Source organism: Platalea leucorodia, assembly GCF_965183815.1.
Source record: "Platalea leucorodia genome assembly, chromosome: 9".
Taxonomy (NCBI): Eukaryota; Metazoa; Chordata; class Aves; order Pelecaniformes; family Threskiornithidae; genus Platalea; species Platalea leucorodia.
In genome coordinates, this window is record NC_138831.1 from 2,379,893 (window position 1) to 2,407,323 (window position 27,431).

The window sequence follows — 27,431 nt, forward strand, 5'->3', positions numbered from 1 at the left end:
CTCAGCTCAGCCTGGAAGCTGGTGGTGGCAAGTGTGCACAATAAAAGGTGGCATTGAACGTGACTTGTAGTGGTTTATACTGGTCTTGCATCCCTCTCCGCCCCGTTTTTTGTTCCCTCTCCCCGAAGCTGCAGTGGGTCACGTCCCATGCTGGGGACCAAAGCTCATTAAGCCCCAGACGAGGGGTGTCACCCCTTGCACCGACAGCGGGGCCGGCCCCTGGCCCAGGGTGCCCGCAGCAGCTCTGGGCCAACGGGGACGTTGCGTTGCGCCGCCGTAGCCGCCGTCTTCGGCGAGGCTGGGAGATAAGAGCGTCGCGGAGCAGAGTGCGGCCGCCCCGTGCAAAGTACAGGGCGGCGCGAGCAAGGCAGAGGCCGGGGGACGCCCGCTGGGGGGGCCGCTGGAGCTGGTGGGGGACACAGCCATGCTCTTCGAGGACTACCTGCTGCAGGGTGAGTGCGGCCCCTTCGCCCTGGAGCAGGTGCTGGCTTTGGGAAAGGGGCAGGAGAAATCAGGATGACCCTGCACTGGCTTTGGGAATGGGGCAGGAGAAATCAGGGTGACCCAGGGACATATTTCAGTAGCTGGCAAAGAGATGTGCCAGCAGATGGGTGGGTTGGGGTGAGGTGGTTGGGTGGGTAATGGGTCCTTTGCCTTCCCCGCCTGCCCCAAGGGCTCAGGCGATGCCAGGGCAGCGCTGGACCCCAGGACACCCCGCTGCAGCGGGTGGGTGATGCAGGGCTGGGTACAGGGCTCGTGGGTGCAGAGTGCAGGACGGGGTGGTGGTGGCAGTGGGGACACGGGGGGAGCTGCCAGTGATGGTGTGTCACAGCGGGGACGGTGAGGGACAGGCAGTCCAGGTGACAACCGCCTGTCCCCAGGAGGGGCTTCTCCCCTCATCCCAGGGGCACTGAGCCCCTGCCAGCATCTCCCCCTTCCCCTGCCCCATAACCCCACCTCCCCCCGCCCCGAGTGCCAGTGTGACCCCCTGCTCTGGCCCCGGTGTCCCCCGCGCTCCCCGGGGCCCCACTCCGCCCTTCCCCTGCCGCCCCCAGGGCGGCCCCCTGCCCAGTGTCCCTCCAGCGATCCCAGTGCCCCCTCCCAGTCCCGGTGTGTCCCCGCCCCATGCTGTGTCTCCTCCGGTGTGTCCCCTGGTACCAGTGCCTCCCGCCCCAGCCCCACGGTCCCCCAGGTCCAGTACGCCCCCCCCCAATCCCAGTGCTCCCAGTGCCAGCACTGCCCCAGCCCCAGTGCCCACCCCACCCCCGGACCCCCTCCTAGCCCCGCCCCCGCCCCTCCGCCAATCAGACCGCGCCCTTCCCGCTCGGTCCCCGCCCTCTCCTGCTGTCAGTCACCGCTCCGCGCCACACCCCCGGGCAGCCGGGGGCCACGTCGGGGAGGGCGGGGCCGCGCCTGCGCAGTGCGGCGGGCGCGGCGGCGGTGACAGGCTGGCAGGAAGGGGCGGGGCGCAGGAAGGGGCGGGCGGCGGCGGCGCCGGGGTCGGGATCGGCACCGGGACCGGGACCGGGATCGGCACCGGGACTGCGACTGCCACGGGGCGGGGGGGCCTCAGCGAGGGGCCGCTCGGCAGCACCATGCTGAAGAAGTTCGACAAGAAGGACGAGGAGTCCGGTGAGGGGAGGCCGGGGGCGCTGTGAGGGGAGACTCCCCGCTCCTGCGGGTCGTGGGGGGAGCGGTGAGGGGAGACCCCCGGGAGAGCGGTGAGGGGAGACCCCTCCTGTGGGTAGGGGGGAGCTGTGAGGGGAGACCCCCAGGGTAGTGGTGAGGGGAGACCCCTCCTGTGGGTAGGGGGGAGCTGTGAGGGGAGACCCCTCCTGTGGGTAGGGGGGAGCTGTGAGGGGGGACCCCTCCTGTGGGCGGGGGGGGAGCTGTGAGGGGGGATCCCTCCTGTGGGTAGGGGGGAGCGGTGAGGGGAGACCCCTCTTGTGGGTAGGGGGGAGCGGTGAGGGGAGACCCCCAGGGTAGTGGTGAGGAGAGACCCCTCTTGTGGGTAGGGGGGAGCGGTGAAGGGAGACCCCCAGGGTAGTGGTCAGGGGAGACCCCTCCTGTGGGTAGAGGGGAGACCCCTTCTGTCCGCAGGGGGGGGGAGGAGCAGTGAGGGGGGACCCCTCCTGTGGGTAGGGGGAAGCTGTGAGGGGAGAGGGGAGACCCCCAGGGTAGTGGTGAGGAGAGACCCCTCCTGTGGGTAGGGGCGAGCTGTGAGGGGAGAGGGGAGACCCCCAGGGTAGTGGTGAGGGGAGACCCCTCCTGTGGGTAGGGGGGAGCTGTGAGGGGAGAGGGGAGACCCCCAGGGTAGTGGTGAGGGGAGACCCCTCCTGTGGGTAGGGGGGGGGCGGTGAGGGGAGGCTCGGTACCGGGGTGGCAGCAGGGGCTGGTGTGCGCACAGGAGCGCGGTGCGAAGCACCGTGGGGGCACTGGAGCAGCCTGCTGCCCTCCTCCTCCTCGCTGCTGCAGAGGCTAAACCTGTTGCACTGGCCCAGCACACCTGCGTTACCTGCTGCAGGTGCAGAGTCTGCGACTAATATTGAGCATATTAGCCCTGTTCACAGTTGCCCAACTCTCAAGCCAGGTGCTAAAGCAGGGCAGAATCCAATTTGTAATTTCTAGTGCTGTTTTTCCGACACACGTGGTCTGGTCTTCCAACAAGATTGCTGCCAGCTTTAGTCTGAAAGGCTGAGAGCACTGACGAAACACGAAGTGATTGCTTGACCTTTCAAAACTTCAGGCCCGAGTAGCAAGGAAGAGGTTGATATTTTACGTGGTGTGTAATTCAGGTGGAATCGAGGCTAGATATGATGGTGTTTATTTTCATGGTTGTGCCTTGTGGTATCTTTTTCATCTTTCTATGAAGCTTTCTACACAGCTTGTTCTGCGTAACAAATCAGTGCGTCCTGACGCGAATTGATTCAGCATAAATCTTAGTGGTTGTTCTGTGTGACTGTGCTTGCTTTTTATTTTAATGTGCATTAAATGCTTTGCCCTTGTTTCCCTTGTCCAAAGCCTCCAGTGACGTCTTGATAAGCGGAGAATTTAGTGAGGCAGCTGTTGGAGGGGAATCGCTCTTGGCTTTCATTTTTGGGGCTATTCTTCATTTGCACTCGCTGCACGCTTCAAGGTATTGCGTTACCTGTGGCCAGGGCTGGCAGGAGATGCACTTCCTTGTATGATGATGCTGACTCTTGTTGATTTTGTTCATACTGAGAGCTCACAGAGCTCTCCTTTCTGGCACTGCTGCTTGCATGCTTCCTAACGTTTTTTCTTCGCTATTGCCTTTACTTCTCATCCTATTGCTTCTGTTTCGAATAAAGATTCCTAGGATTTACTGCACCTGCCTTTCTCCCGTGGATTGTGTATATGTCCAAAATGTATAGCCCGAGTGCTTGTCGTTCTCGGCCTTAGGTGGAGGGCATCGTCGCTGAATTTACAGGCCTTTTATACCCGTTCTTTCCATGTAAAGGCTAACAGGACAGACTTTTTGTTGAGTTGAGCGTGTCCACTTAATTGCCTTCTGTTTCTTTGCTTTTCATGGATGGTTTAGGTAGTCCTGGATGAGCTGCTTCCACTGGCTCTCAGAAATGCACTTTGAGATGTTATTTTTGGGCAGATCATTGTTCCAAGATACTTGCTCGGTCAGTGACTGCTTCTCTGCAAATCAGTACAAATTGTGGCTCGTCATCCAATACTAGGAGCTTTCTGAACACGCGGCCTCTGCCTTTCCTGTGTCTCTTTCTCCTCTGATGGAAAAATACTTTGACACAGGGTGCTGTGAGGACCAAGACCTCATGTGCAATATGTTTCAAGATCCTTAGTGCTACGAAAGACGAAGAGGCGACGCTCTGTTGTTGATGGCTGATTTAGGGATTGTAGTCGTGCTGGGCCGTGGGAAATGCTGTGCTGCTAGGAAGGTTTTTTTGGAACACATTCACATACTCATACTAGAACTGGTTCATAGTCATACTGGAGACGTTGGTTTTGTTCTTTCCCCATGTTTTCTTCTCTCCCCAAGTGTCTGTGCTCTGTCTGGCCACCTACTGCATTTGCAAACTTCTCCTGAGCCAGAGGAGGGCAGTTTATGAACTGGAAAGGAGCCAGGGTGCAGATGTGTTTGCCTTTAAGTTTAAGACTTACTCATGCAAAGGCTCCTGGCACCAGCATAGGTCATTCAGGCGCAGGTCAGACCGGAGCTGGGCCCCGGAGCTGTGCTCTCTAGCAGATCAGGCTTGTTAAACGCTGGAACGGCGCTGGAAATGGCTGCATTTTGTCCCAGGGCCAGGCTGAACATAGGTACTAATTAAAACTTGCTTATCAATAACTGGCAGCTTTTGAAAAGCTGCAGCTCACAAATGCTTAGGAGACAAGCTAATAGAGACCATGCAGAATGATAGTGCTTTTCCCTCTGATTATTTCATCCTTAATTGGTGAGGTTTTTAATTATTTAATATAATTTATTTATTAAGTGGAACAACGAAAGTTACTCTGTGTCCAGACTCTCTAGTCCGCTGTCTTGTTTTCTCAATTAGTGACAGAGCCAAAAATACTTTACTGGTGGATTCCTGATTGGTTTATAAGGGAGGGATAAAGCACTCCTGACTCACTAGTCTGGCAAGCGATGCCTCTCTTTGTCTGAGCTTTTGTTTCTAGGCCTGTCTTATTGATGCTCGAACTGTCAGCAAGCTCCCAGCCCAGGGGCTGGAAATAGGTCTGTGGGGATAACAGTGGAGCACGGTTACTTTGCAGCTCATCAGCCTACCTCGGCTCATGGCTGGTTACTTCTGCGGGGGATGACAAATCGAAGAATGTCCTGTCTGCTCAGCCTTCCCCAGCTGCTATGAAGACATCCAATTAATATCGCTTAAAAGAGGGAGCTCTGGTCGCTTGGTGTTCGGGAAAAAGTTATCCCAAAATGCTCAGTCTGTTTTTAAAGTATGGGCATGGTTAGAAAGTTGCGTTTCCATAGCACTATCCCTGGAAAGACTTTTACTCTCTCTATTTTGCAGGTGGGGGTTCCAACCCATTCCAGCACCTGGAGAAGAGTGCAGTCTTGCAAGAGGTAAATCCTCAGGCGCTCTCCTTTGCGTACCCCTTTCTGTCTAGAGTCCCTCCCTCTCTTGAGCAGGTCACTGGAGAGCTGCAGCAAGGGAGTGGGGGTTTGTTACAGTCCTGCCAGCTCTGAAAGAACCGGGCAACGCTCCCGTTAGTTCTTATTGTATTGTTGGAGGGAGGAAGGGAGAAGGTTGACGTGGTCTCTGTAAATTAAAGACTGTGAACTATAAATAGTAATAAAATGAATAAAATTACCTGGGAAAGCTCACCTTGAAACAGGAAGGCTGGGAAATTGGCCTTGGACACTCCAAATGTCTTGTAGATGACCAAGTTAATGAGCAGGGTGTGAGTGGTTATTGAATAGTCTACGATTTTGCTCTGAAAAAATGCCGTTCTATTCAACAGCAGATAAACCTCTCGATCCCCAGACCCTGTTGTTTCAGCATTATCTGTTTGCTTGCAGTGTTGTGAATGGTGTTGGCTCCCGTTAGCCTTGCAGTGCTCGCGTACATCTGTCAGAAGAGTAGTGTTTTAGCTAGCACATGATCCAGACTTGTGTGGGTGAAAGTGTGATGAGGGTTTGGCCTTTAAACCTTAATTGCACTTGAATTTGCGATCCCAGGATGAGACTGTAGAACCAGCTGTTTAAAAGGGGACCACGTTTAACAGGAATTGAGGGGAAATCTGATCCAAAGTCATTAAGAATGAAGCCATACCTTGCCCACAGTTTGTAGTTTGTACCAGTGGCCAAGCCCAGGCAGGACAGTGTTTCTGAGGGTGCGCTGGTGTCAACGTCCTTGTCTGTGCTTTGTTTCCAGGCACGAGTGTTTAATGAGACTCCTATAAACCCACGAAAATGTGCTCACATCCTCACCAAGATCCTGTATCTGATAAACCAGGTAAGGGAGAGACAAGGACAGCTATACGGAGACACCTGCAGCAGGCCCAAAGCTGGTAGTGGTAACTGGGATTTCCTTCCTTCTTTCCAACATCTCCTAGGGGGAGCACCTTGGTGTCATGGAAGCTACCGAATCCTTCTTTGCTATGACCAAGCTGTTTCAGTCCAATGATGTAAGTCTGCTTGTTTTCTGCTGTATTTATCTGGTGGGACAAGTTATCAACAGTGTCTTTTTCAGCCTCGAGATGTCCCTTTTTATACAGTCAGCTTTTCTGTCCTGCCTGGAGCTACCTGATCTGAGTGGGAGGAGCAGGATGACAGTTTAGAAACAGACCAGCCTCCTAGCCTTTCCCAGACCTTGTAACAGCCTGACTGAAGCATTCTCTGCTTTTGAGACAGAGATTCCTCCCTCTGAATTGCTGTTTAACTCTTGAGGTTGTGCTAGGCACAGATCAAGCATATAATCAGCTAGAATACGCTATGCTTTGTGCCCAGCGTTAAAAGATCCTGCTTCCTGCTGAGAGTCAACAACAGTGTGACCTGGAGGAGGCTAGGAATTAGTAGCTACCTACAGCAGTACTGCCATCACTAGTTGTCCCCCAAACCACAAGGCATTAAAATTATGAGACCAGTGTAGAAATCCCCAGACTCGGGAATATAAATTGCTTGCTTTCTTGCTTTTGAAGCAACAGGGTGCTTTCAGCTAATGATTTCAAGCTTTTCTCCTTGTTCATGTGAATGACAAGTGAAAGATGAAACCGTAGATCCAGCTAAATCTGGTATCTCTCTGTCTTCACCCTAAGATTGAGGGATTTAGAAGAGGAAGAGGTGTTTTGTTAATCAATGTGGGTTTTGTGCGTCTTTTACACTCGGGCACTGGGGCTCTCTGAAGGTATCAGGTTCTTGATCTTCACAATAAAATCATGGAAGCAGGGAAAACTGAGATCCCTTCCTATCTGGGATCCTCTCAGCTGATGTCTGTCTTCCCACTTTCCTTGTCAGCCAACTCTTCGCAGGATGTGTTACCTGACTATCAAAGAGATGTCTTCTATTGCAGAAGATGTAATCATTGTTACTAGCAGGTTAGTCCCTTCACTTTTCTTGCTGTTACATGCACGTGTCCTCCAGTAATGCCTGTCCAACCTCTTGGACATAACTGTAGTCCCTAAGCAGGGTGAGGGTAGGGAACGCCCTTGGTGAGGAAAAATTTTTCCTTTAAAAGAGGCCATTAAAATACAGGCACTGAACTAGTGATGTATGTGAGATGTGCTGCGTCCCCATATCCCACGCCCATGGGTGTTTGGATTCTCTCTTTTGGTCGCATGATATGGCAGCACTGCTGTTTTTTCCCCTTTTGCAAAAGGCTGTTTCGTTAACTCCTACTTTCCTGTCTGAATGCCTTGAAGCTTTTTGAAGATTTCTGGCATAAATCCCAAGGCTTTCAACAGGTAGGCAGGGATTTACTGCTCCTGTAGCAGCACAGGATGCGACTTCACTAGGGAACAAAATTCCCTCTGGGAGTCCTTCCTGAATTGCTGCTTGTCCCACTGAAAGGCCGGTGCCGTATCGGGAGACAGGAGCGTGAGGGTACAGGGTCTGCTGAGGGCCGAGGCCATGCAGCAGGCAGAAGCCAGTCCCCAGAGCTGCGACATGATGAACTCTCATCCCCTCTCGTCTCACACTGACCGGGATCCTGGGGAAAGGGCAGGAATGAACCTTCAGTAAGGAAGGCAAATGGCTTGGGGATGTGTGTGCGCACTCCAGCCTCCTGTGGTGGTCAGGAGCTCGAACAGCCTGCTGATGGGCTTGGAACATGAGTACCAATCTTTTCCTCCTGCCTTCCCACCCCGCTGGGACTTGCCCAAGACCTGCAGTTGCCTGCTTGGCATTCAGCTGTGATCCTGGCTGCCTGCCGCTCTGTGCGCGCTGTGCGAGCACCTGAGAGCTGCTGGCTCAGGAGCGCAGCATTGAGAGCTTCCTGTTTTCAACCAGCTTAACCAAAGACATGACTGGGAAGGATGACAATTACCGAGGCCCTGCTGTGAGAGCGCTCTGTCAAATCACGGATGTAAGTGCTGCTTTTCCCGTGGGGCAGCCCTAGGCCCTTCACCTTTCCTTACTTCACCCCATCCCACCTTTCACTCTGCTTTTCATGCCTTTGCACCTCCCCTTTCACACTCCTAACGGCTTTTCCGTATCAGCTGTTGTTTCCCTCTCCCGGCAGAGTACCATGTTGCAGGCCATCGAGCGCTACATGAAGCAGGCGATTGTTGACAAAGTGCCGAGTGTATCCAGCTCTGCTCTGGTGTCCTCCTTGGTACGTACTCCCTGCAGGGTGGGCCTGAGGGACAGTCGAGCTGGGAAGCAGTCATCTGTGGTGGGATTGGACATCTTGGGAGCTTCAGGGTTTCATTCTTTGTGAACTGAGGGACTGGTGCTGACTCTGTGGGATATCCTCGACCTCTTGAGGTCACAGCCGTCATGGCCAGGTCTCTGCATGCTGATCCTCTGCCCTTCTCTAAGTCGCTGCCGCCAGCGCTGTCATGGGGAAGGCTCGCTCCTTCTTAATATGAGCTGTGATTCCCAAAGCTTCCTCCATCCTTCTCTCACGGGTCGTCTGTGGCTTTGTCTCTCCCCCAGCACCTGCTGAAGACCAGTTATGACGTGGTAAAACGCTGGGTGAACGAGGCTCAGGAGGCAGCTTCCAGTGACAATATCATGGTGCAGGTAAGAAGCCCGCTGCCAACACAGGGAATAGCAAGCAGCAGCTGGGAGTGGAGCGAACTACTAGAGCTCAGCGAGGCATTTCTGGGCAACAGAGGGGATAAAAGTGGAAAGGACACACCGTGGGTTTGTGACGATCTCCTTCCCTGCACAGTATCATGCTCTGGGCTTGCTCTACCACGTGCGGAAGAATGACCGCCTGGCAGTCAACAAGATGCTCAGCAAGTTCACGCGCCACGGCCTCAAGTCACCATTCGCCTACTGCATGATGATTCGAGTAGCCAGCAAGCTGCTGGAGGAAGAGGCTGGCAGGTGAGGGGGCTCCTTTGCCCTGCTGGAAGAATTTCCTCAGGTTCTGCTTCCATCTCCTCCTGTGGGCTCACTTGCCATCTCACGAGGGCAATTATTTCTGTCTTTGAAGAGCAGCATGCAGCTTCTACCCTCTTATTGTTGGTTAAAAGGCAGCAGAGAAAATACAGGATGCTTTCATGTTGTTATGGGATGGCTTCTGTGAGTTTTGTCTGTGTATGTGCTTACGCATCAAATACTTTCTTGTTTCTCATGCCTGTTTTGCATGGCTGTTCTTTATTCAGGTATTCTGCTTCATTTTCTCTGTCTTCTGTAATTATTTGGCTATCACATATGCGCTGTGGCTTCCAGGTGGGTAAGACTTTGGTGTGTAGGTTGAGCTCTCAGTGCGTGAGGGCTAAGGGAGAGTCCTTTTAGCCCATAAAGCAGAGGGTGCCTTCTCAGAAGGCAGCCTGACTTCCAGCCCAAGCACGCTGGAAGTACTGTATAACGACCACTATAAAATCTGGGGACAGTGGATTTGTAGCTGCTTTTAACTTTCCACGGGCTACGGGACCTGCCTGTTTCTGCTGCCAGATTCTTCATTTCTGTTAGCACCTTTGTTTTAATTCATTCTTGTGGGTTGTTTTTGTCCCTTAGCCGCGATAGCCCCCTGTTTGATTTCATCGAGAGCTGCCTCAGAAACAAGCACGAGATGGTGGTCTACGAAGCTGCGTCTGCCATCGTTAACCTGCCCAACTGCACTGCCAAAGAGCTGGCTCCGGCTGTCTCGGGTAAGTGTGACGCTCGTGGCAATGGCGAGGGGATTATGGGTCTGCGGTGGTGACACCTGCTGATTACCCCAAGAAACGAGAACCTTGTGTAGTTTCAGGCTTGTAATGCTGCCGTACCCTTTGTTGCTTTATGCTGCTGCTGAGAGCCTGTGGTGTGTGTGAATAGCTTTGCTCCTGTAAAGGTATTTGCCTGGTGTGTTCAAGTGTGGGTTACTGGAGGGCTCTTTTTTTTCTGTGAAACAGGGCTGAATTCTAACTGATAAATCTCCCTGCTTTAGACTGAGTGTAACTGTGCCAAGGTGTTGGGGTCCTGCCTTCCCAGCTCAGTCCAGTCCAAAGGTTCTCCTGAGCTGGGACTGTTGGCAGGTGGGGATGCTGTGTCCCCTCTCTGCAGAGGGAGGGTGCCCTTCGTGGGCCAGCCCTGGGGAAGGAGCAGGGTGTGCGTAGAAAGGGAGAACAGCAGTTCAAATTGACTTAATAGGAAAGACGCCAAGGTGATGAAATTAGCTTTCAAGAGGAGCGAAGGATAGCAGCACCGTGGAAAAAGGGGAGGTGGGTAAGAGCTAGCTGTCAGCAGGGATGTGTGGCAAGGGGGACAACAGGGAGGAAGCTGGTAAATTCACAGTGGCTTCTTATGCATGCTTCTAGTTATCTTGTGCTTGCAGCTGTCTCCTTATTGAAGCTCTTGCTTTAGGTATGAAACGCTTCTCAATAATAGATTGCCTGAACATCTGCCTTTGTTGGTTTTCCCACTTTGCAGTTTTGCAGCTGTTCTGCAGCTCCCCCAAAGCAGCACTGAGATATGCAGCCGTCCGTACCCTCAACAAGGTAGGAGCCGGTCTCTCGGGGGCTGTAATAGTTTCTCATGTGCAGGGAGGTGCAGACTTCAGAAGAGAAAGGGGGCCAGATTATGTGATGATTTTGTGTGAATAACCTCCACCCTGGGCTACAACCTTACATTTCATTGCTTTCTGAGTGGAATAAAACCTCAAAGAATACAGAAGGAGGAAAAAAAAAAAAGCAATCATTTTCACAGGTCTCAATACGAGTGTCACTGGTCTTACGTGTTACTGCTTTCCCTTCTGAGCTTCCCGTGGTGAAGGAGCTCCTTGTAAAACAGGGATCAAAGCTTGATGCTGCTTCTTGCCTGCTCCGTGGCAATCTCTGCTCCAGCTTTTCCCTTGACCTTGTAAACTCTAAAAAAAGAAAAAAAGACTGAATGGCAGTGTCTGGTAACTGCTGTGCTTCCACCCACAAAGCTGTTCTGCACAGCTAGGCTCACGGAATTTTTGTTGGGAGTTCAGAGCTTTCTTTTTTCTTAATATATAGAGGAAAATGAGAAAGTTAAAAATAGTAAAAGATCGTTTATTACTGCTGCTTCTCTTCCAACAAGAGATGCAATTCTGCAGGAAGAAAGCGCTTGTTACTTTAACCTCAGATTAGTTGTTTGTCCGAGATGACCCTCATGTAGAGTCTGTAGCATTTATTTTTACAGGAAGGAGCAAGAGCTTTTAGAGACTTGGTGGGTTTTGCCAGCTGGGCCTTTTGCATCTGTTGAGTGATTTCCACTCTTTCTTCTCTGCCCTAGGTGGCCATGAAGCACCCATCCGCTGTGACTGCCTGTAATCTAGACCTGGAGAACCTTGTGACGGACTCCAACCGCAGCATAGCCACCCTGGCCATCACCACGCTGCTGAAAACCGGCAGTGAGAGCAGCATTGACCGGCTCATGAAGCAGATCTCCTCTTTCATGTCAGAAATCTCAGATGAGTTCAAAGTAAGGAAGTGGGAGGAGGAGGGACACGCAGGTTCCTGAATAAACCCCTTGGTCTTTGTCCACGTTTGTGCGTCCACTCTGAAACCTGCATGGTGCTTCTTCCAGGAGCTGGGCTGCAGCGTATTTGCAGGGAAGAGAGAGAATCTGAGGCTATCGGCCTAAGCCATGCCTTGGTCGTACAGCACCCAGCTCCGAAGTCACACGCTCTCTTCTGGGGAGACGCTGCTTGAGAATTAAATCTCTTCTTTCTGGTGGGTGTGGGCTTTTTCTAGGGGCTGGCCAGTGTGTAAAGATCAATCTCCTCCAATTCCTAGGATTGTACCTCCTGGAACTGCATTTGTTGGATAAGTAAAAGCAAAATTGTACTTTCTAGGCTGGGGACCCGCACAAAATTGACACAATTCATCTATTTTTTCCTGCCTGGTGAGACAGAATTCTTTTTTGCTTGCCCTCCAGGTTGTAGTGGTGCAGGCCATCAATGCACTGTGTCAGAAGTACCCTCGCAAACACGCCGTCCTCATGAACTTTCTCTTCACTATGCTTCGGGAAGAGGTAAGTGTGCAGGACAACTGCTTTGTCTTCCTTGGTTGTATGCAGGAACTGCAGGACTGCACAGCGGCCCCTGTGAGAGTCAAGCTTTTGCTGATAATGCTGTGCAGTAAGAGGCTCTCTCTAAAAGGCTCGCAGTCTAACTGGCAGAAACGGCCAGCTGTGCACAATAGTTATACGCATACTGCCGGGCATATTTTTAATGTGGTTTTCATTCTTTGATTTTTCTGGGGGTTTATTAACTCTCAAAGCAAATGCAGGCAACAGCAGATCTGTTGGCAGTCCATGTGTGTTTCGCATTTGAACCAGCTTTCTTTTATACTTTGACAGCAAATTCCAAGAAGTTTTCTCTCGTACACAAAGACTCGATAACAAACTATTTATTGATGACATGGGACCACTTTTGTTCTGTCCTTTGTGCTGTGGGAGTGAAGGGATCACGAGTACCTATAACCATTCTCTGCATTCAGTCAGACATAAATTGCAGAAAGACAGCTTTACAGAGGTTTGCTGAGGCCGTTTCTAAATGAGCTAGCATGCCTGCAACACAGCTGGCACCGCTGCTTGCTCTGACATCACTTTCTGCCAATTCCAGCCCCTCATTTGGGAACAAACCAGAGCATCTCATTTTGCTCCTGTGAAAAATGGACCATTCTCCTTTCCCAGATTTTCTGTGGGTGGATGGTATCATTTTGAATGTGGTTTTGTAGTTCAAACCATTCTGTTTTAAAGCTTTTTTTTAATGCAAAGTAGCTCCGAAAGATCCCCCAAATGCCCAGCGCTGTGCATGTAATTGGCAGAGGACAGCGTGCAGTTTAATCTCCTGGTGTGTATTGAGGACACTAGTAAATAATGCCTGAAGATAACCAAGCATTAACAGCGTGTCAAGTTACGGGGTGTGCCTGGGGAGCTATCGATTGCCTGCCTTCCCACACTAATGGGGCTATTTGCTGGGTCCTGCTGTGGCAGATATGATCCTTAATATATTTCTCTTGTGATTCACCCTCAGATGTCTGGTGCTAAAGGGGAGAGGGTTGGGTTTTTTCCTCCTCCCATATGGCTGTTTTTATACACTAATTCTAGCAGCAGAGGATTTTGAAGGAGATGTAAACCCTTCAGGCGGATGGATTCTTTTACCCTCTTTAGGACTTGGTTTTTCTTCACTGCAGCCATTCCGAAGGGAGCTGGCAAGAGAGCTTGAATATTAGCTGGCCCTCTGGGTGTAAAGAGGGTCAAAAGTGGGGTAGCATTAATCTTGTCTTTGAAAGGAGAAGGGCAGTAAAGGCACTGAGCGTGAGTGACCTTTTCGAAGGAAATTCTTTCCTGTCTGGCTAGTTCAGAGTCTCTAAAATACTTTGAGATTTCCAGCTGAGCAGTTCCCTTTGCTCCCTAGGGCGGCTTTGAATACAAGCGAGCCATCGTGGACTGCATCATCAGCATCATTGAGGAGAACTCGGAGAGCAAAGAGACAGGCCTGTCTCACCTCTGCGAATTCATCGAGGACTGCGAGTTCACTGTGCTGGCCACTCGGATCCTCCACCTCTTGGGGCAGGAAGGGCCCAAAACCAACAACCCCTCCAAATACATTCGCTTCATCTACAACAGGGTTGTCCTGGAGCATGAAGAAGTCCGGGCAGGTAAGAGACAGACCTGGAAGGCTGTCTGCCCTACAACAGACCTTTGAGGAATTATAGTGTAGTCTGCTTTTGAGGACTACGATTCGCTCTAGTCCTGAGCAGATCTTTTGACGCAGCAAAGATCCTGCAGTAGTATTGATGGAAGAGGTGGCCTGCAGCTGAGAAATGGGGAGGGAGATGCAGTGACTCTGAAACTGGACAAAGGAGGTTTGCAGGCACTTCGCTGTAATACATCTGCCTTTTTCTAGTCACAGTAATGCTTCATACTCGTGCTAGCATCTCTGACGTGGCATTTGATCAAGGCCAGGAGATGGAGGAAACTTCAGCTGATGTCTTTGCTTTCTAATTCTGTTTTCATGACTTGGTCTACAGGTGCTGTAAGTGCCCTGGCCAAGTTTGGAGCCCAGAATGAGGAGATGTTACCCAGTATCTTGGTGTTACTGAAGAGGTGAGTTGTTTCTCAACATCCTGGGTGAAAAACCCTGTTTGCTTGAGAGCTTGTTAGCATCCCTGTGCACGTCTAGTCTCTTCTGGCTGTGGATCTGAGGAAGTGCAGTGGGTACCTGGGATCCTGTGATGGGATCACCACTGCGTTCAGCACCACAAAGCGGACGGAAGCCAAGTGTGGCGGATGATTGATTTCCTCATACAATTACTGGTAGCTTGCTAGTTGTCTCCTATGGCGTGTTCTTTCTGGCTGTGTAAGGTGGCTTAGTCACCTGGATTCATTCGCGTGGACTCTGCTGCCTTGCACTGAAGGAAGCTTTCCACTTTCTTCTCAGGTGTGTGATGGATGACGACAATGAAGTGAGAGACAGAGCTACCTTCTACCTGAATGTCCTGGAGCAGAAGCAGAAAGCCCTCAATGCTGGCTACATCCTGAACGGTAATGCAGGAAGTCCTCAGAACAAGCCTGCACCTCTTTCCTGGTTTAACAAGTGACAAAGAGCTGGCATTATCTGTGCTTTCAGTGACCTGTCCCTTCTGTCCCCAGGTTTGACGGTGTCCATCCCTGGCCTGGAGAGGGCTCTGCATCAGTACACCCTGGAGCCCTCCGAGAAACCCTTTGACTTGAAATCTGTTCCTTTGGCAACAGCTCCGATTGTTGAGCAAAGAGCAGGTGAGGAACAGTCCCCCAGATGCTGGTCCAGACTGTGAGGAATTCCCTAGCAGCTCCAGCCCTCGGACAATAGACTGCATTGGGCCTGCTGGGAATTGCTGAGCTCCGTCCTATTTGAATTTTGTGGGATTACGTCTTCTGTAAAGACCAAGGCCAGCAAATCTGGTTGCTCCCACATTAGCATTTTGGTTTAGTCCAAATGCTAATAGTAATAGCTGGTAATCCTCACTGGAGCTGCTGCAATTGCAAAGGTATTTAGGAAGACGTGTGGGTGTCTGGTCCATAGCAAGATGAGAAATGAGCTCCCTTCCTTTCCTTAGTCAAATCCAGACATTGATCTATTTTCTGATTTAGTTACTTCTTACTCCTCACCTTCAAATCTTTTGGGTTTTTTTTTTGTTTTCTTTTTCTCTTGCAGAAAACGCCCCTGTTACTGTAGTCAAACAGCCTGAGAAGGTGGCAGCAACACGGCAAGAAATATTCCAAGGTAACCTGATGCGAGGCCTCTCCTGTGCCTGTGTGCGAGATCCGTATCGCCGCCTCTTGCTGAGCCTGTCTAGCCCCTCTGGCTTTTTCCCATCCCCTTTTGGGGAGTGTCATGGGCTCCCAACTTTAAGTCAACTGTTTGCTCCTGGGGGGCGGGGGTGCCTGCAGTCCTGTTCTTTCTGTCTTGCAATAGATCTGGGCAAAGGATGACCCTGCCTTTAATTTTAAAAGTCCCTGGTGAATGTTAATGGATGTTTGATGGATAGTTCCTTGCTGCAGCAGCTTCTGGCAGCTTAAACGAGGGCTTTGAAGCTGCTGACACCTTCCTGTGGGTTGGGGAAGGCAATGGTTTGTGTCCTCTGTTTCAGAGCAACTGGGGGCGATCCCGGAGTTTCGGGGACTGGGCCCGCTCTTCAAGTCTTCCCCAGAGCCTGTCGCCCTGACAGAGCTGGAGACGGAGTACGTGGTTCGTTGCACCAAGCACACGTTTGTCAGCCACATGGTGTTCCAGGTGGGTAGCTATGGCATGTGATGCTGAAACAGGATTGGAAAATAAGGTCCTGACTGGTTAAAAGCTCCACTGGGAAGAAATAGCTCGGGGATATCTGTGTTCAAAGCACGTCACTGCAGTGAGGAGTCCCTAGTTTCTCATCCAGGGCAGCAGAGCCCCAGAAAAAAATTAATTAGGGAGCGCACGCGTGTGTGTGTGTGGCTGAACAATGCTTACGCGTACAGTCAAAATAAATCAAACAAGCACTAGATGGGGCTATTCTCACTGAGCGGTTGGCAAGGGGGGAGCCGTGTTCTTTCCCCAGGGTCCCCAAGCACGTGGTTTGGGCATAAAAGAGTGAAGCTTACTATATCTGAGAGGCTGCCTTCCTCAAGAGCTCAGAACTGCTCACACAGTCCTCGTAGGGCTTGATCTTTGTTTCTGTTGTCCATCCACCAGATGCAATTGTACGAGGTTAAGTGGTTTGTCACTGCAGCCGGAACGAAGTCTAGTCAGCAAGTTTAGACTTGCTGAAACCATCGAGCTTGCTGAAGCTTGCTCAAACTATCCCTAGTTTGAGCCATGCGAAGGATCATCTTCCCATCTGCTGTGTGTCCGTGTAGGCACCCTGTAGGCAGGGGCACCGTGTCCCTGTAGCATCAAGTGAGAAGATGTAGGCGAGACAGGACTCGCAGTTCCATACAGGAAAGAGTTAACCTGGGAATTCCCAGCCAGGGAGAAAGGACAAAGTACATTGAGAGGAAAAAGTTCCAGGCTAACTGGTGAACTGAAACAGGCAGAAGCCGACACATCCCTGCCCTCGCTGGATTTGCGCTCCTGCCTGGGTTGCAGGATAGTCGTGTGCTGCTTCATTTTAAGTGTTGTTTCCTTAAAAAAAAAAAAACAACAACAAAGTTTGCTGGAGTCCCCTGCAAGGTTTTAATTTCTCCCCTAAAGCATTTGAATGAGTAGTTTTCAGTCACAGTTACTCTGTGACTAAACGGGAACGCGTGAGCCCTGTGATGAGCCAGCTGATAGCAAGGTGCACAAAGAGCTCGGGGTTCACAAGTTGACGCCATGCTCCCACTCCGCCTAAAGCGAGCCCGCTATTAGATCTATAGCGAGCAGCTTCAAGCTGTTGCTGCTCTCCCTTTCCCTGTTTAGTTTGACTGCACGAACACCCTGAACGATCAGATCTTGGAGAATGTCACGGTGCAGATGGAGCCAACAGAGGGATATGAGGTCATTGGCTACGTACCTGCCAAAACCCTGGTGTACAACCAGCCGGGTACCTGCTACACGCTGGTGGCACTGTCCGAAGAGGATCCGACAGCAGGTAAAGTTTGCCCTCTGTGTTTTCCTGACGTCCCCCAAACGAAGTGTACCGTACTGCTCGCCCCCACACATTCTACCTTGCATCCGAGCTGGATATTTATAGCCTGCGTGTGGGTGCGGCCCTGAGCGATGCTGAGCATGACTTCTCTTTGCTGTTTGGGGGCTGTCGGGCCTCCCTTCTCCCCTCCTGGCTCCCTTGTGCTGCAGCATTTGTCGAGTCAGGCTGGGAGAGCGGGCAGATGAGCATTCAGCTCTCTGCAGAGTTCTCTGCCGTGCACCCTGGCGTGTCCTTCCGCCCGCCTGTTCTTTGTGTTAGTATGTGGGGAGGCTGGTACTTGTAAAGTGCTGCGAGTGCCCAGATGCTCCGAGTAGCAAAGGAGTATTTCAGACAAACCGCTCGAATCTCAGCAACATCTATTTGAACCGAACACCCCCTCATTCGTCACTGTCCAGAACACGAACCAGGCCTTACCTGTGCTTTGGTCTCCCTGGTCTGTGTTCTGGGGCTGCTCGCCTCCGTGCGACGCTGCCGCTCACCCAGCGGTGCCCGTCTTCTCGGGGATGAGTCATCGCTTCCTCTCCCAGCTGAGTGGTATTAATCAGCCGCCGTCTTGCAGCGCAAGGTGGTTTCATTGCAGAGGTGCGTGAACCGATCTCTAGATAAGGATCTTGCCTCTTCACAAGGCGCTGGTGGGACGTGTTTAGTTCGTATTCCCAACGCAGCTTGAGGTTCATCAGTAATAGCACTTGATCTGAGGATTATGGTCTTGTACAACCATCGCGAGCCTGTCTTTATCGCTGTTTCCTAGCCTTAATGTTACAAATAAATACCTCGTCCTTGAGAGACAGAAACTGTCGGAGAGCCCTCTCCAGGTCACTGGCTAAGGCCGTGCTGCTGGCCCTGGGGGGGAGAGCCCAGCTGCCCCAAGTTTCCCAGCCCCGTTCTGCTGCAGAGCGTTGCAGATCTGGTGGTAACGTGAGCTTTGCCTTTGCCTCCCCACCTCCAGTGGCCTGTACCTTCAGCTGCATGATGAAGTTCACGGTCAAGGACTGTGATCCGAACACGGGTGAGACAGACGACGAGGGTTACGAGGATGAGTATGTGGTAAGGAGCTGGGCGTGTACTCAGTCGTGGAAACTGCAGTCATTTTGAGTGTGATCGGTACTCGGATCCCTGCAAGCGACTGTGACCGCTGACGTGGGCAGCATCACGTGAAGAGTGGGTTCTTGCTGTCTCTCTGGCGTCTGTCACACGATGCCGATGCGGGTTTGGAGAGCTTGCTTTGTCTCGTTTGGCATGTCCTCCTGTTGCTCTCCGGACAGACACCTGCCTGTGCAGGATACTTAGATTTTGGGAGGCCGTGGGGCGTCCTCCAGGCTTGCCTGGCTGTGCCCTGTGGGCTCCAGCAGTGGCACAGTCAGGTTTGTGGAGACAGAGGACCGTCGGACGTCTTTTTGTTCTCCGTGAGCTGCTCTCCGTGGTGGCCCAGTTAATTGCCCAGTGGCTTGCCATCCTGCTCGTGCTCGGGGGAAGGTGGGCCTTTTCCCTCCCCAGAACCGAGCGCGATGAAAGCAGCGATGCTGCAGAGCCCATCTCTTCCCGGCTCTGCCATTTCCAGGATGGCTGTCATACCACAAAGGAAGAAGCTGAACTTGTGCTTGGCCAGAAACTGGGACTGGCTCACAGAGCGTGGCATTTACCCTCCAGAGAGGAAGGGTTGTTGTGACACAACCTCAGCTTGCCCTGTTAGCTCCAGAAGCTGTTTTCTATGCGTTGCCTGTCACTGCTGCGAATCTGATTAGAGGCACTGCTGTGCAGTGAGTCACTGAGGACACAGCGTCCTCCCAGAAGGAGCGAGGAGGGCTTTTCCCAAAGGAACATGCGAGGTTAACCCCTCTCTCTCCTTCCCACCAGTCACCGGGGCATTTGCGTGATATTCTAACAAACTCTTCCACGTGTTTCAACTAGAATCAGGAGGAGATTCTTTCCTGCAGCGATGGCTGAAGTGAATGCAGGCTGGTGCCTGCACTGGCTGCTCTTTGATACATGCTCTGGAGGGACGAGCCCGCTTCTGCCTCGCACAGATGTGGTCACAGCAGCAGTCCAGCTAGCCCGGCACGCACCGCTGGGTGGTAGCAAGTGTCTGACCGTGTCTCACTGTACTTTACCAGCCTACAAAAGGATGGGCCAGAAAGGCAAAATAGAAGCTTATGTGCATTCCAGGGAAGCAAATGCTGCGTCTGTGTGAGCACAAGCAGCTGTTTCTTAGCTTTTGTCCTCTGTTTTGGCCGTTTGTCCAGTGCTTTGATCTCAGGCTGTGCTCAGAACGGGAACCTGCTTTGCGAACCCTGGAAATGGCACGGCCGGTGGCTTTCCCAGGCCAGGCCGTTGCTCAGCCAAGCGGTGTTTGCCCGAGCAAACCAGAAGGGGCAGGGCTTGCCCTGACGTGTTAGCGAGTGGCAGTGGAAGCTGTCTCCTACACTCGCCTGATCTCGGGGAATCCCGTCTAAAGCTCACTCTGGAGAGAGCAGAATTAGGAACAACCACGTTTCATTTGAGCCTCTTCTACCACCAGCTTGAAGACCTGGAGGTAACAGTGGCTGATCACATCCAGCGAGTTCTGAAGCCAAACTTCGGAGCAGCCTGGGATGAAGTGGGTGATGAGTATGAAAAGGAAGAGACCTTTACTTTATCTGCTATTAAAACCCTTGAAGGTAAGGGGGTGCCTGAGCCCAGCAGAGCTCTTAACATTTCTCTCTCTCCAAGAGGCGAAGTCCAGAGGCGCGCTCTGGCTCACTTTGGATCTCTCACAGGCAGGGTAATGGGGCAAAACCCTTCACAAGTAGTTTCACCGCAGCCGTTAAATGTGGAGCTGCAGTTGCTGTGATAACAAGTTAATTCAGGGTTCAGAAGAACCAACTTTGTGTTCTGGGCCCCGTGGAGAGCAGGCCGGAGTGCGGGAGGCAAGAGAACATCTTGCTTTGCTCTCGCGCTCTGCCCTCCCAAGCAGACAGACCACAGCTCGGCTGTGAGCTCCCGCTTCCCTCCGTGAAAGGAGGAGATGCTCTGCCCTTAGGACTCGAGACCAATAAAAAAAGATGCATAAAGGAGAAGGCGTGAGGTTGGTGGGTGGGCTTGTGGCGTAGGCCCTCTTTCATCACCTATTAAAGACTCCTTTTGTTATTCCTGAGAAGCCTGTAAAAACTCGGTCCTTTTGATGGCTTGGAAGGGCGTCCTTGTCCTATCACCATCTGTGCGCTTCCTTGCACAGCACCTGGGGCTGGAAATACCTTCCCCGAGGCCTTTTCAGATCCCTCCTGAAGACCCGCGCGGTGTCTCCTTCCCTCTGCATCCGTCCCCAGAGACGCGAGCTGGCTGGCAGCGTTGCGCAGTGAGCGTGCAGCCAGCTGCGCTCTCCTGCCTCCCTTGTCCAACTCGTTCCCCCTCATGTTTCTGTTGCACCTTTGCTGCATCAGATAACAGAACGGCGAGTGGCGGTGGGGTTTTTGTGTGTTGCCTTTGCCTCCCCGGTGGCCTCTAAAATCACAAAAGTGGCCAATGCTCTGTGTCCCTCAGGACAAGGAACGTGAGCCCTACCATGCAGGGAGGGCTCGAGTCACCTCTGTGTGTCCCTGTCAAGAAAGCCGTGACGTGGAGCCTGTATTATTTATTTTTTTCCTAACAGAGGCAGTTAGTAATATCGTGAAGTTCCTGGGGATGCAGCCCTGCGAGCGATCGGATAAAGTGCCAGATAACAAGAACTCCCACACGCTGTACCTGGCAGGTGAGCTGCGGGGTGAGGCCTCTGCTCGGATAGCAGCTCTTTGGGAGGCTGCACAGAGCTGCCTGTTGAAAATCAGGGCAGGAGTTTCTGACGGAGCCCGCTGCGCTCCGGGTAGGATTTGGAGGCTGGTTTCTGTCCCCACAAGCACAGAGCAGCTGGTGTTGGGATTGGGGAGGGTGCCGTGGCGGGGGGAACGTCGGGATCAGCCCCAGGCTCAGCTGGGTGGGATTTGCTGTCCTCGTGATCTGTGGCATCCTGGTTTGGAGCGAGCCGAAGTCCTGAAAGCGAAGGAAGCCTGGATCTCTTCTCAGCTGGAGTTTATTTTACACTTTGCTTTCGTGAGTTTTACAGTAGCAAGAGCCCTCGGTATGTCACGACGAATGAGAGATGTGCCGCTCGAGGGTCTCCTGGCCCCGCGCTGGGGCTTCGCCGGGCTGCACCTGGGAGAGCCGCCCTTGCCCAGCGGTGGCGTTGGCTTTGAGGCCCGCAGGGGAGGGCGGCCTGCGGGGCGCTCACCCCTTCCTCCCGCTCTCCCTTCCAGGTGTGTTCCGCGGTGGCCACGACCTCCTGGTCCGGTCTCGCCTGGTCCTGACCGACACCGTGACCATGCAGGTCACCGCCCGCAGCAGCGAGGAGCTCCCGGTGGACGTGATCATGGCCTCTGTCGGATAAACCGCCTTTTCCAGGACTGTCCGGCGGCCGAGCCCCGCCGGCGATGCTTCTTTCCCGGCCAGCAGCATAGGGATCGCCTTCACCGCAGCAGCTTTTGTGTTCTCCGCAGTACGGCTGTATCCGGGGCTCCGTCTATAAAATAACCATGTTTTTAAGGTCTGATGTTTACGAAGCGCTTTGTCCGCCTTCGTCTCGCCGAGCTAAAGCCCTCCCCTGGCCCGTCCGACGGGGCGGGCCCGGCCCCGCTCCGCCCGCAGCCGCCTCCCCGGCGGGGCGGAGCGCCCGGCGGCCCCGGGGCAGCGCAGCGCGGCGGCGGGATGTGCGGCCGGACCGCCTGCTCCCTGGGCGCCGACAGCCTCCGCCGGGCCTGCGCCTATCGCGACCGGCGGGGCCGGCAGCGGCAGCCCGAGTGGATCCGCGGCGAGCGGTACCGGCCCTCCTACAACAAGGGCCCGCAGTCCAGCGGCCCGGTGCTGCTCTCCCGCCGGCACCTCCAGCAGGTACCTCCTCCGCAAACACCCGGCATGGCTGCCGCGTCTCCGGTGGCTTAAACTCGGGGCTGGCCGAGCGGTGGGGACGGGGCTGTGCCTGCCGGTGCCCGGTCTGACTTGTGACGGCTTGCTTGGTTTCTCTTTGCTCGGCGTACGCAGCGGGTCTTCGCTTTTCTGAGCGCCAACTTGTCTCTTCGCGTTAGCGTTGACGTGTTTCTAGGGAGGGCGGGGAATCGGTACCGTGCTTCCAGCGCAGTGCTACGTTTTCTGCAAAAATCTGTATAGAAGTAGAATTTTTTCCCATATATAATTGCTCTGCTGGTTTTACTCTGCTTTCCTGAGGCTTTTTTTCATTTTATAACGCTGCTGAGAGTGTCCAGGTTGCATCGGTGGGGGAGGGCAGAGGAAAAAAAAAAACCCTCAACCTCAGAGCTGTGCAACAACCGCACACCTGCGGCGGCCGTTATCCCGGCTAATTTAAGCCTCGCCAGACCTGGCCCAGACAACCTGAGCAGCCTGCGCAACCGTTCGTGCGCCCCGTTTGACTTCCGCGTAAGAGGGCGCCCGGCGAACCGCCGCTCCTTCGTGTTCAGCGGGGCGAGGCCGGGCGCGCCGAATTGAAACACCTGGACCGGGGCTCCCTCCGCTCTTCCTCCCCGGCCGGCGAAAGGGGCTGCTGCCCTTCGCAGCCGTTACCGGCACGGGGGCTGGGACGCGGTGGTGGAGCGCCACGGGCCATGCCGTCGGGCATCCTTCATGCCCCCCGCTCCTGCCCTGGGGTCCCACGTCCCCCCGCGAGCGGCCGATCAGCTGGCGGAGCAGGGCAATGCGGGGCTGGGAGCTGCCGGGTTGTGCGTCTCCCTTGGGCTGTTGGGACGCAGGCACGGTGTAAGACGCCCCTTTTTGCTGCTCCTCATCGGTGGGAGGCTCTGGAAGCCTTCACCAAACCTGGCGCACACCCTTCCCTATATATATATACACCTATAGTAGGTATGTCTGTACATCTACTGCAGTTCTTTGGGAGCAGACGCCCGCGGGGCCTCGCTCGCCCGGCTGCGCGGCACCCGGGGCTGGTGGCTGCGGGCAGAAAGCGAGAGCGAGCCGGGGGAGAAGTGAAAGCCACAAGCCGTCCCCATTGTCCGAAGGCAGGTGGCATGCAAAGCGCGAGGAGTGAAAGTGAAGCGGGGCAGCAGAAACCACGTTATTAAAATGACGGTGAGGCGTACGCCCTTTGGGACCCTCGCTGTAAAGAGGGAAGCTGTGAGGACCTTAACGCCAGCCCGACGGGACCGTTCGCTCAGGAGCTGGGGAGCTCGCGTGTCCGGGCGCTTCCCCTCGAAGAAAAACTGCGTCCGTCCCTCCAGAGAGTCGTCAGGCGAGCCTCACGGAGACACTTAGTTATTCCTGCAAAATGTTCTTGTGCTTTCTGCTGAAGATTAATTCTTACAGGAAAGCCGTTAAGAATATGCAAAGGGTTATTAATAATCAGTGGCTGTTCCTGCACGGCCTGCGCGTGGCAGCCCGGCAAAGCAGCAGAGGCAGGTTTGGTGCTGGAGGGGCTGCGAGCCCCGGCTCGGCTCTCGGCAGAGGCGCCGGCCTGTTCCCCCCTCGCTGGGGGAGAGGCCGCTTCCACGGGGCCCTGCGGAGCCCCGCTCTCCGGCTGCGGGGATGCTCGTGGTCCCCGCGACGCGGCTCTGACCCGAGGTGTTTCTCGTTTGAAAGGATGCCGACTCCTCCGAGCGGGTCCTCATGGACATGCGCTGGGGCCTGATTCCCTCCTGGTTCAAAAAGGATGACCCCTCCAAAATGCAGTTTAATACCTCCAACTGCCGCAGCGATACCATGCTGAAGAAGTCCTCCTACAAGGTGAGTTGCTGCTCTCTTTGTGTCCAGCTTGAAGAGATCTCGTAGTCGGCAAAACCAGAGCTGAAGCATCTCCCTAGCGAGTACCGGTCGCTGTAAGGAGTAAGTCCCTGTGCTGCAGGGCTGGGGGATCGCACTGAAACAGAAGAACTGAAAAGGCTGTCGGTGAAGCTCGTCCTTCATCGCAGCGCTAGTGGTGGCGTTTGTGCCCCCCCCCAGGGCGCTTTAGGGGAGCCCCGAGAGGGAGCGAGCGGGCTGGGCGGCCCCAGGAGCCCCCGTCCCCCCTCGCAGGCTGCCCGAGGCCGCTCTTCACAGCTCGCTTGTGTTTTCTCTCCCCCAGGGTGCTCTCCTCAAGGGCAAGCGCTGCGTGGTCCTGGCGGATGGCTTCTACGAGTGGCAGCAGCACAGCGGGGGGAAGCAGCCGTATTTCATTTACTTCCCCCAGACCCAGGACACCGCGGTATGGAGTCCCTCGCCCTGTCTGAATGCTCACACCCAGCTCTCAGCCCTCGCTCCCTCCAGCTGCTTGGGGAAAAGCCCCCTCCCCTCCAGCTGTGCCCCTCTCTGGGGGTCTCTGTTTCCCATCGGGGCTCCATCCCGCGGCAGCCTCGGCACCCCGGCATCCCTCTGCGGCCGGCGGTCCCTGCCGCTGAGGTCCCCTGGCTGTAAATGGTGCCGCAGCGTCCCCACCGTCACGCCCGCTGCTCCCCGCGTGCCGGATATTTGCATGGGTGGGCGATGCGTCCCGCAGGGGACGGGGCTGGGAGTTTCGCTACCTCTTTCCTTTGGCTGAGCCGGCGGCCGGGATGCTCAGAAGGGGAGGAGGGTGTTGCCTTGCCTGTTGGAAAGTGAGGCTCCCGGTACCTCTCCTGGAGTTACCTCAAATCAGTGGAAGGGTTCCTGGAAAGCCCTCAAATTGGTTCAGTTCCTGACTTAGATCTGAGTCGTTGAGCTGCCGCAGCACCGGCAAGTCTGTGATGCTTTGGCTGCCCGTGGGTCGGCACTGAGCGGGGCGACGGGGCCTCTCTCCTGCAGGCTGAGGGGAAGGAGGGAGACGAGGAATGGAGAGGCTGGAGGTTGCTCACCATGGCTGGGATTTTCGACTGCTGGGAGCCGCCGGCGGGAGGAGAAATGCTGTACACTTACACCATCATCACCGTGGATGCCTCCAAGGACGTGAGCTTCATCCATCACAGGCACGTGAGAGTGGGGGGGGGCTGCAGGGTGGTGGGGGGACGAGGGAGGAAAGCTGTGCCTTTGGACGCGGGTCTGGCAGCACGCGGGCAGGGAGTCCTGCTGCCTCCTGATGCCCTCAGAGACAAACGCTACATTACCGGCTCGTTTCGGGTCACTGGCTCGCGCTCTTTCCATAAATCACCATCTTTCTGCCGCGGCGGGTGGCAGTCGGAGTTGGATCACTCTCCAGAGTCGGATCGCTCTCCGCCTGACCGGGGCCTGGCAGTCAACCCTTCTGCCTCTTCCAGCAAAGCAGCTACCCGGGCGAAGCGAACGTGTGCTCTGCCTTGTGGAAGAGCATCCTGCTGCTTCGGTTTTCCCCCTGTTTCCCCCCAAGCTGCCAGCTCCTTGCAAGCCTGGCTTTTGCCACCGGCGCTGGGCTTTGGTTCTGACTGTCTTGTCCCCTAGGATGCCAGCCATCCTGGATGGGGACGAGGCCATCAGGAAATGGCTGGACTTTGCTGAAGTGCCAACCCAAGAAGCGATTAAACTCATCCAGCCCACGGAGAACATCGTTTTCCACCCGGTGTCCACCTTTGTCAACAGTGTCCGCAACAACGCGCCCGAGTGTCTCGCACCCATCGAGCTGGGAGCCAAGAAGGTGAGGGCTGGCGGGGGTTGGCAGGGGCGAGCGTGGCCAGGGTGCCGTCCCTGAGCAGGGCGGGTGCTGCCAGGCTGCCGCAGGGGCAGCAGCAGGCAGCGTCTGCGGGCACGCCTGTGCTTGATGCTGGAGCGCAGAGTCCCTTCCCTCCCATTCCAGGAATAAACTGTCACCCCGTGCCAGGATTTCTCTGCCAAATGAGGCAAATTCCATGTGAAATGGGGCTTGGAACAAGCCTGTTCCCAGCAGCCCGGGGAACCTCCCACAGATGTGCCTGATCGCAGGCAGGGCCCTGGCTCCAGCCGCCGCATCCCGCTCCGGACCAGCTCTCGGAGTCGGCTGCCTGCCCTGGTCTCCCTGTGCTTCTGACTTCTCTCCCACTGTCTTTTGTCTCTCCAGGAGGTCAAAGCCACCCCAAGCAGCAAAATGATGCTGGACTGGCTAAAAAACTCCCAGGAGGGCTCTCCCCAGAAGAAAGAGAATGATTTGCCCAGGTGGACGAGTCAGTTCAGCCACAGCCCTTCGCCCAAGAAAACCAGCGCGGATGTCCTGCAGCAGTGGCTGGGGAAGGAGGGAGAGCCGGCTGCGAAGAAACGCAAGGCTTAGGCACCATCCGGGATGGCGGGCCGTCCTTTTCCCCCCTGATTTCCCTAAGCAGAATGAGGATCATTTTTTGGAAAGCTTTGCAGACGTCTGTTGAGATTCTCCAAGCCTCTCGGGTGTTGATTCGATGCTCTAGGTTGTTGTCTTTCTTCTTTATGTTTTGTTAAAGGTTGGTGTTTGTCTTCAAAGGTTTTGGCTTTGTCTTGTGCTGACGGGAGTGGATATAACCTGCTGGCCTCCCTCCCTGGCAGTTGCTCGTGCCAAGCGCAGATAAAGCCTTGAGAAGCATCCCAGCCTGCTGGGGAGGAGAGGCTTCTGACAGCGTTCACAGTTCACGTCTCCTCTTTTCTTTTCTTTTCCTTTCCTTTTTTTTTTTTTTTGCTATTAAACTGATACCTCTTTTCCATTTAATTCCATGTTGATTCTGTCCAAATTCCTCCCGAATACTCTCGCCCTCAAAAGATGCCTGCAGTACAGGGGAACGTGCCATAAATACTAGGGGGAAACCCTAGGCCGAGGAAGATCTGGCAGAGTCATCCCGCTCTGCGCCGGCGTTGCCACGTGCGTTCGAGGCTCCTGAACAGGGAGATGTGCAAGCGGTGCCTGGGAGGAACCGGGCTTTGCTTGGCTTCCCCTGCGGGCAGCGGGGTGGGACAGCGTGGCTCGGTCACGTTGTTTATACCATCGTTTTGTTAATGGGATTTGAAGACTTAGAGAGGATTTTCTTGATCTGCGGAGGGATGCGCTCTGCCTTGCTCATAAAGGTCATTCATTAAAGCCCAGATAACCAAAGTGCCACTGCAGAGCAGCATAGGGCAGTTGTTTTTGAGGTCAGGGATTTTGTAAACCGAGCCAGATGTTACAGACCAAAAGCCTTACAGGGTGGGACCCTTGCTGGAAAGCAGTACTTCACATGTATTGGAAACAATAAAATGGGATTAACTGGTTGACTGGGCAGTGCCCTCGTCCGTGTCTTTGTCCCCCTTGCCCACCGCAGCCCCCTTGCTCCTGTTTCACA

The 27,431-nt window shown here is 54.2% G+C and overlaps 2 protein-coding genes across 4 annotated transcripts; both read left to right on the forward strand.

The window, feature by feature from the left end:
- Nucleotides 1-1,487: 1,487 nt before the first annotated feature.
- COPG1 (COPI coat complex subunit gamma 1) lies at nt 1,488-21,630 on the forward strand. Of its 3 annotated transcripts, XM_082321023.1 has the most exons (24): nt 1,488-1,632; nt 5,019-5,071; nt 5,883-5,963; nt 6,064-6,135; nt 6,965-7,044; nt 7,955-8,030; nt 8,187-8,279; nt 8,603-8,689; nt 8,841-8,998; nt 9,635-9,768; nt 10,529-10,596; nt 11,357-11,545; nt 12,002-12,097; nt 13,488-13,731; nt 14,104-14,179; nt 14,514-14,617; nt 14,726-14,851; nt 15,270-15,338; nt 15,706-15,848; nt 16,992-17,163; nt 18,170-18,267; nt 19,739-19,877; nt 20,849-20,947; nt 21,489-21,630. In XM_082321023.1, the coding sequence occupies exons 1-24, from the start codon at nt 1,596-1,598 to the stop codon at nt 21,617-21,619; spliced, it is 2,625 nt and encodes an 874-aa protein (XP_082177149.1). In that variant the 5' UTR covers nt 1,488-1,595; the 3' UTR covers nt 21,620-21,630. The 3 variants fall into 3 exon arrangements, with proteins under 3 accessions (XP_082177149.1, XP_082177150.1, XP_082177151.1); XM_082321024.1 differs by lacking the exons at nt 6,965-7,044; nt 7,955-8,030; XM_082321025.1 differs by lacking the exons at nt 1,488-1,632; nt 5,019-5,071; nt 5,883-5,963; nt 6,064-6,135; nt 7,955-8,030.
- A 150-nt stretch (nt 21,631-21,780) lies between these two features.
- Nucleotides 21,781-27,206, forward strand: HMCES (5-hydroxymethylcytosine binding, ES cell specific; the record flags this gene model as incomplete). Its single annotated transcript, XM_082321026.1, has 6 exons — nt 21,781-22,119; nt 23,833-23,976; nt 24,314-24,433; nt 25,009-25,169; nt 25,618-25,810; nt 26,210-27,206. 6 exons carry the CDS (start codon nt 21,781-21,783, stop codon nt 26,414-26,416), a joined length of 1,164 nt encoding a protein of 387 aa, XP_082177152.1. The 3' UTR covers nt 26,417-27,206.
- Nucleotides 27,207-27,431: the final 225 nt, after the last annotated feature.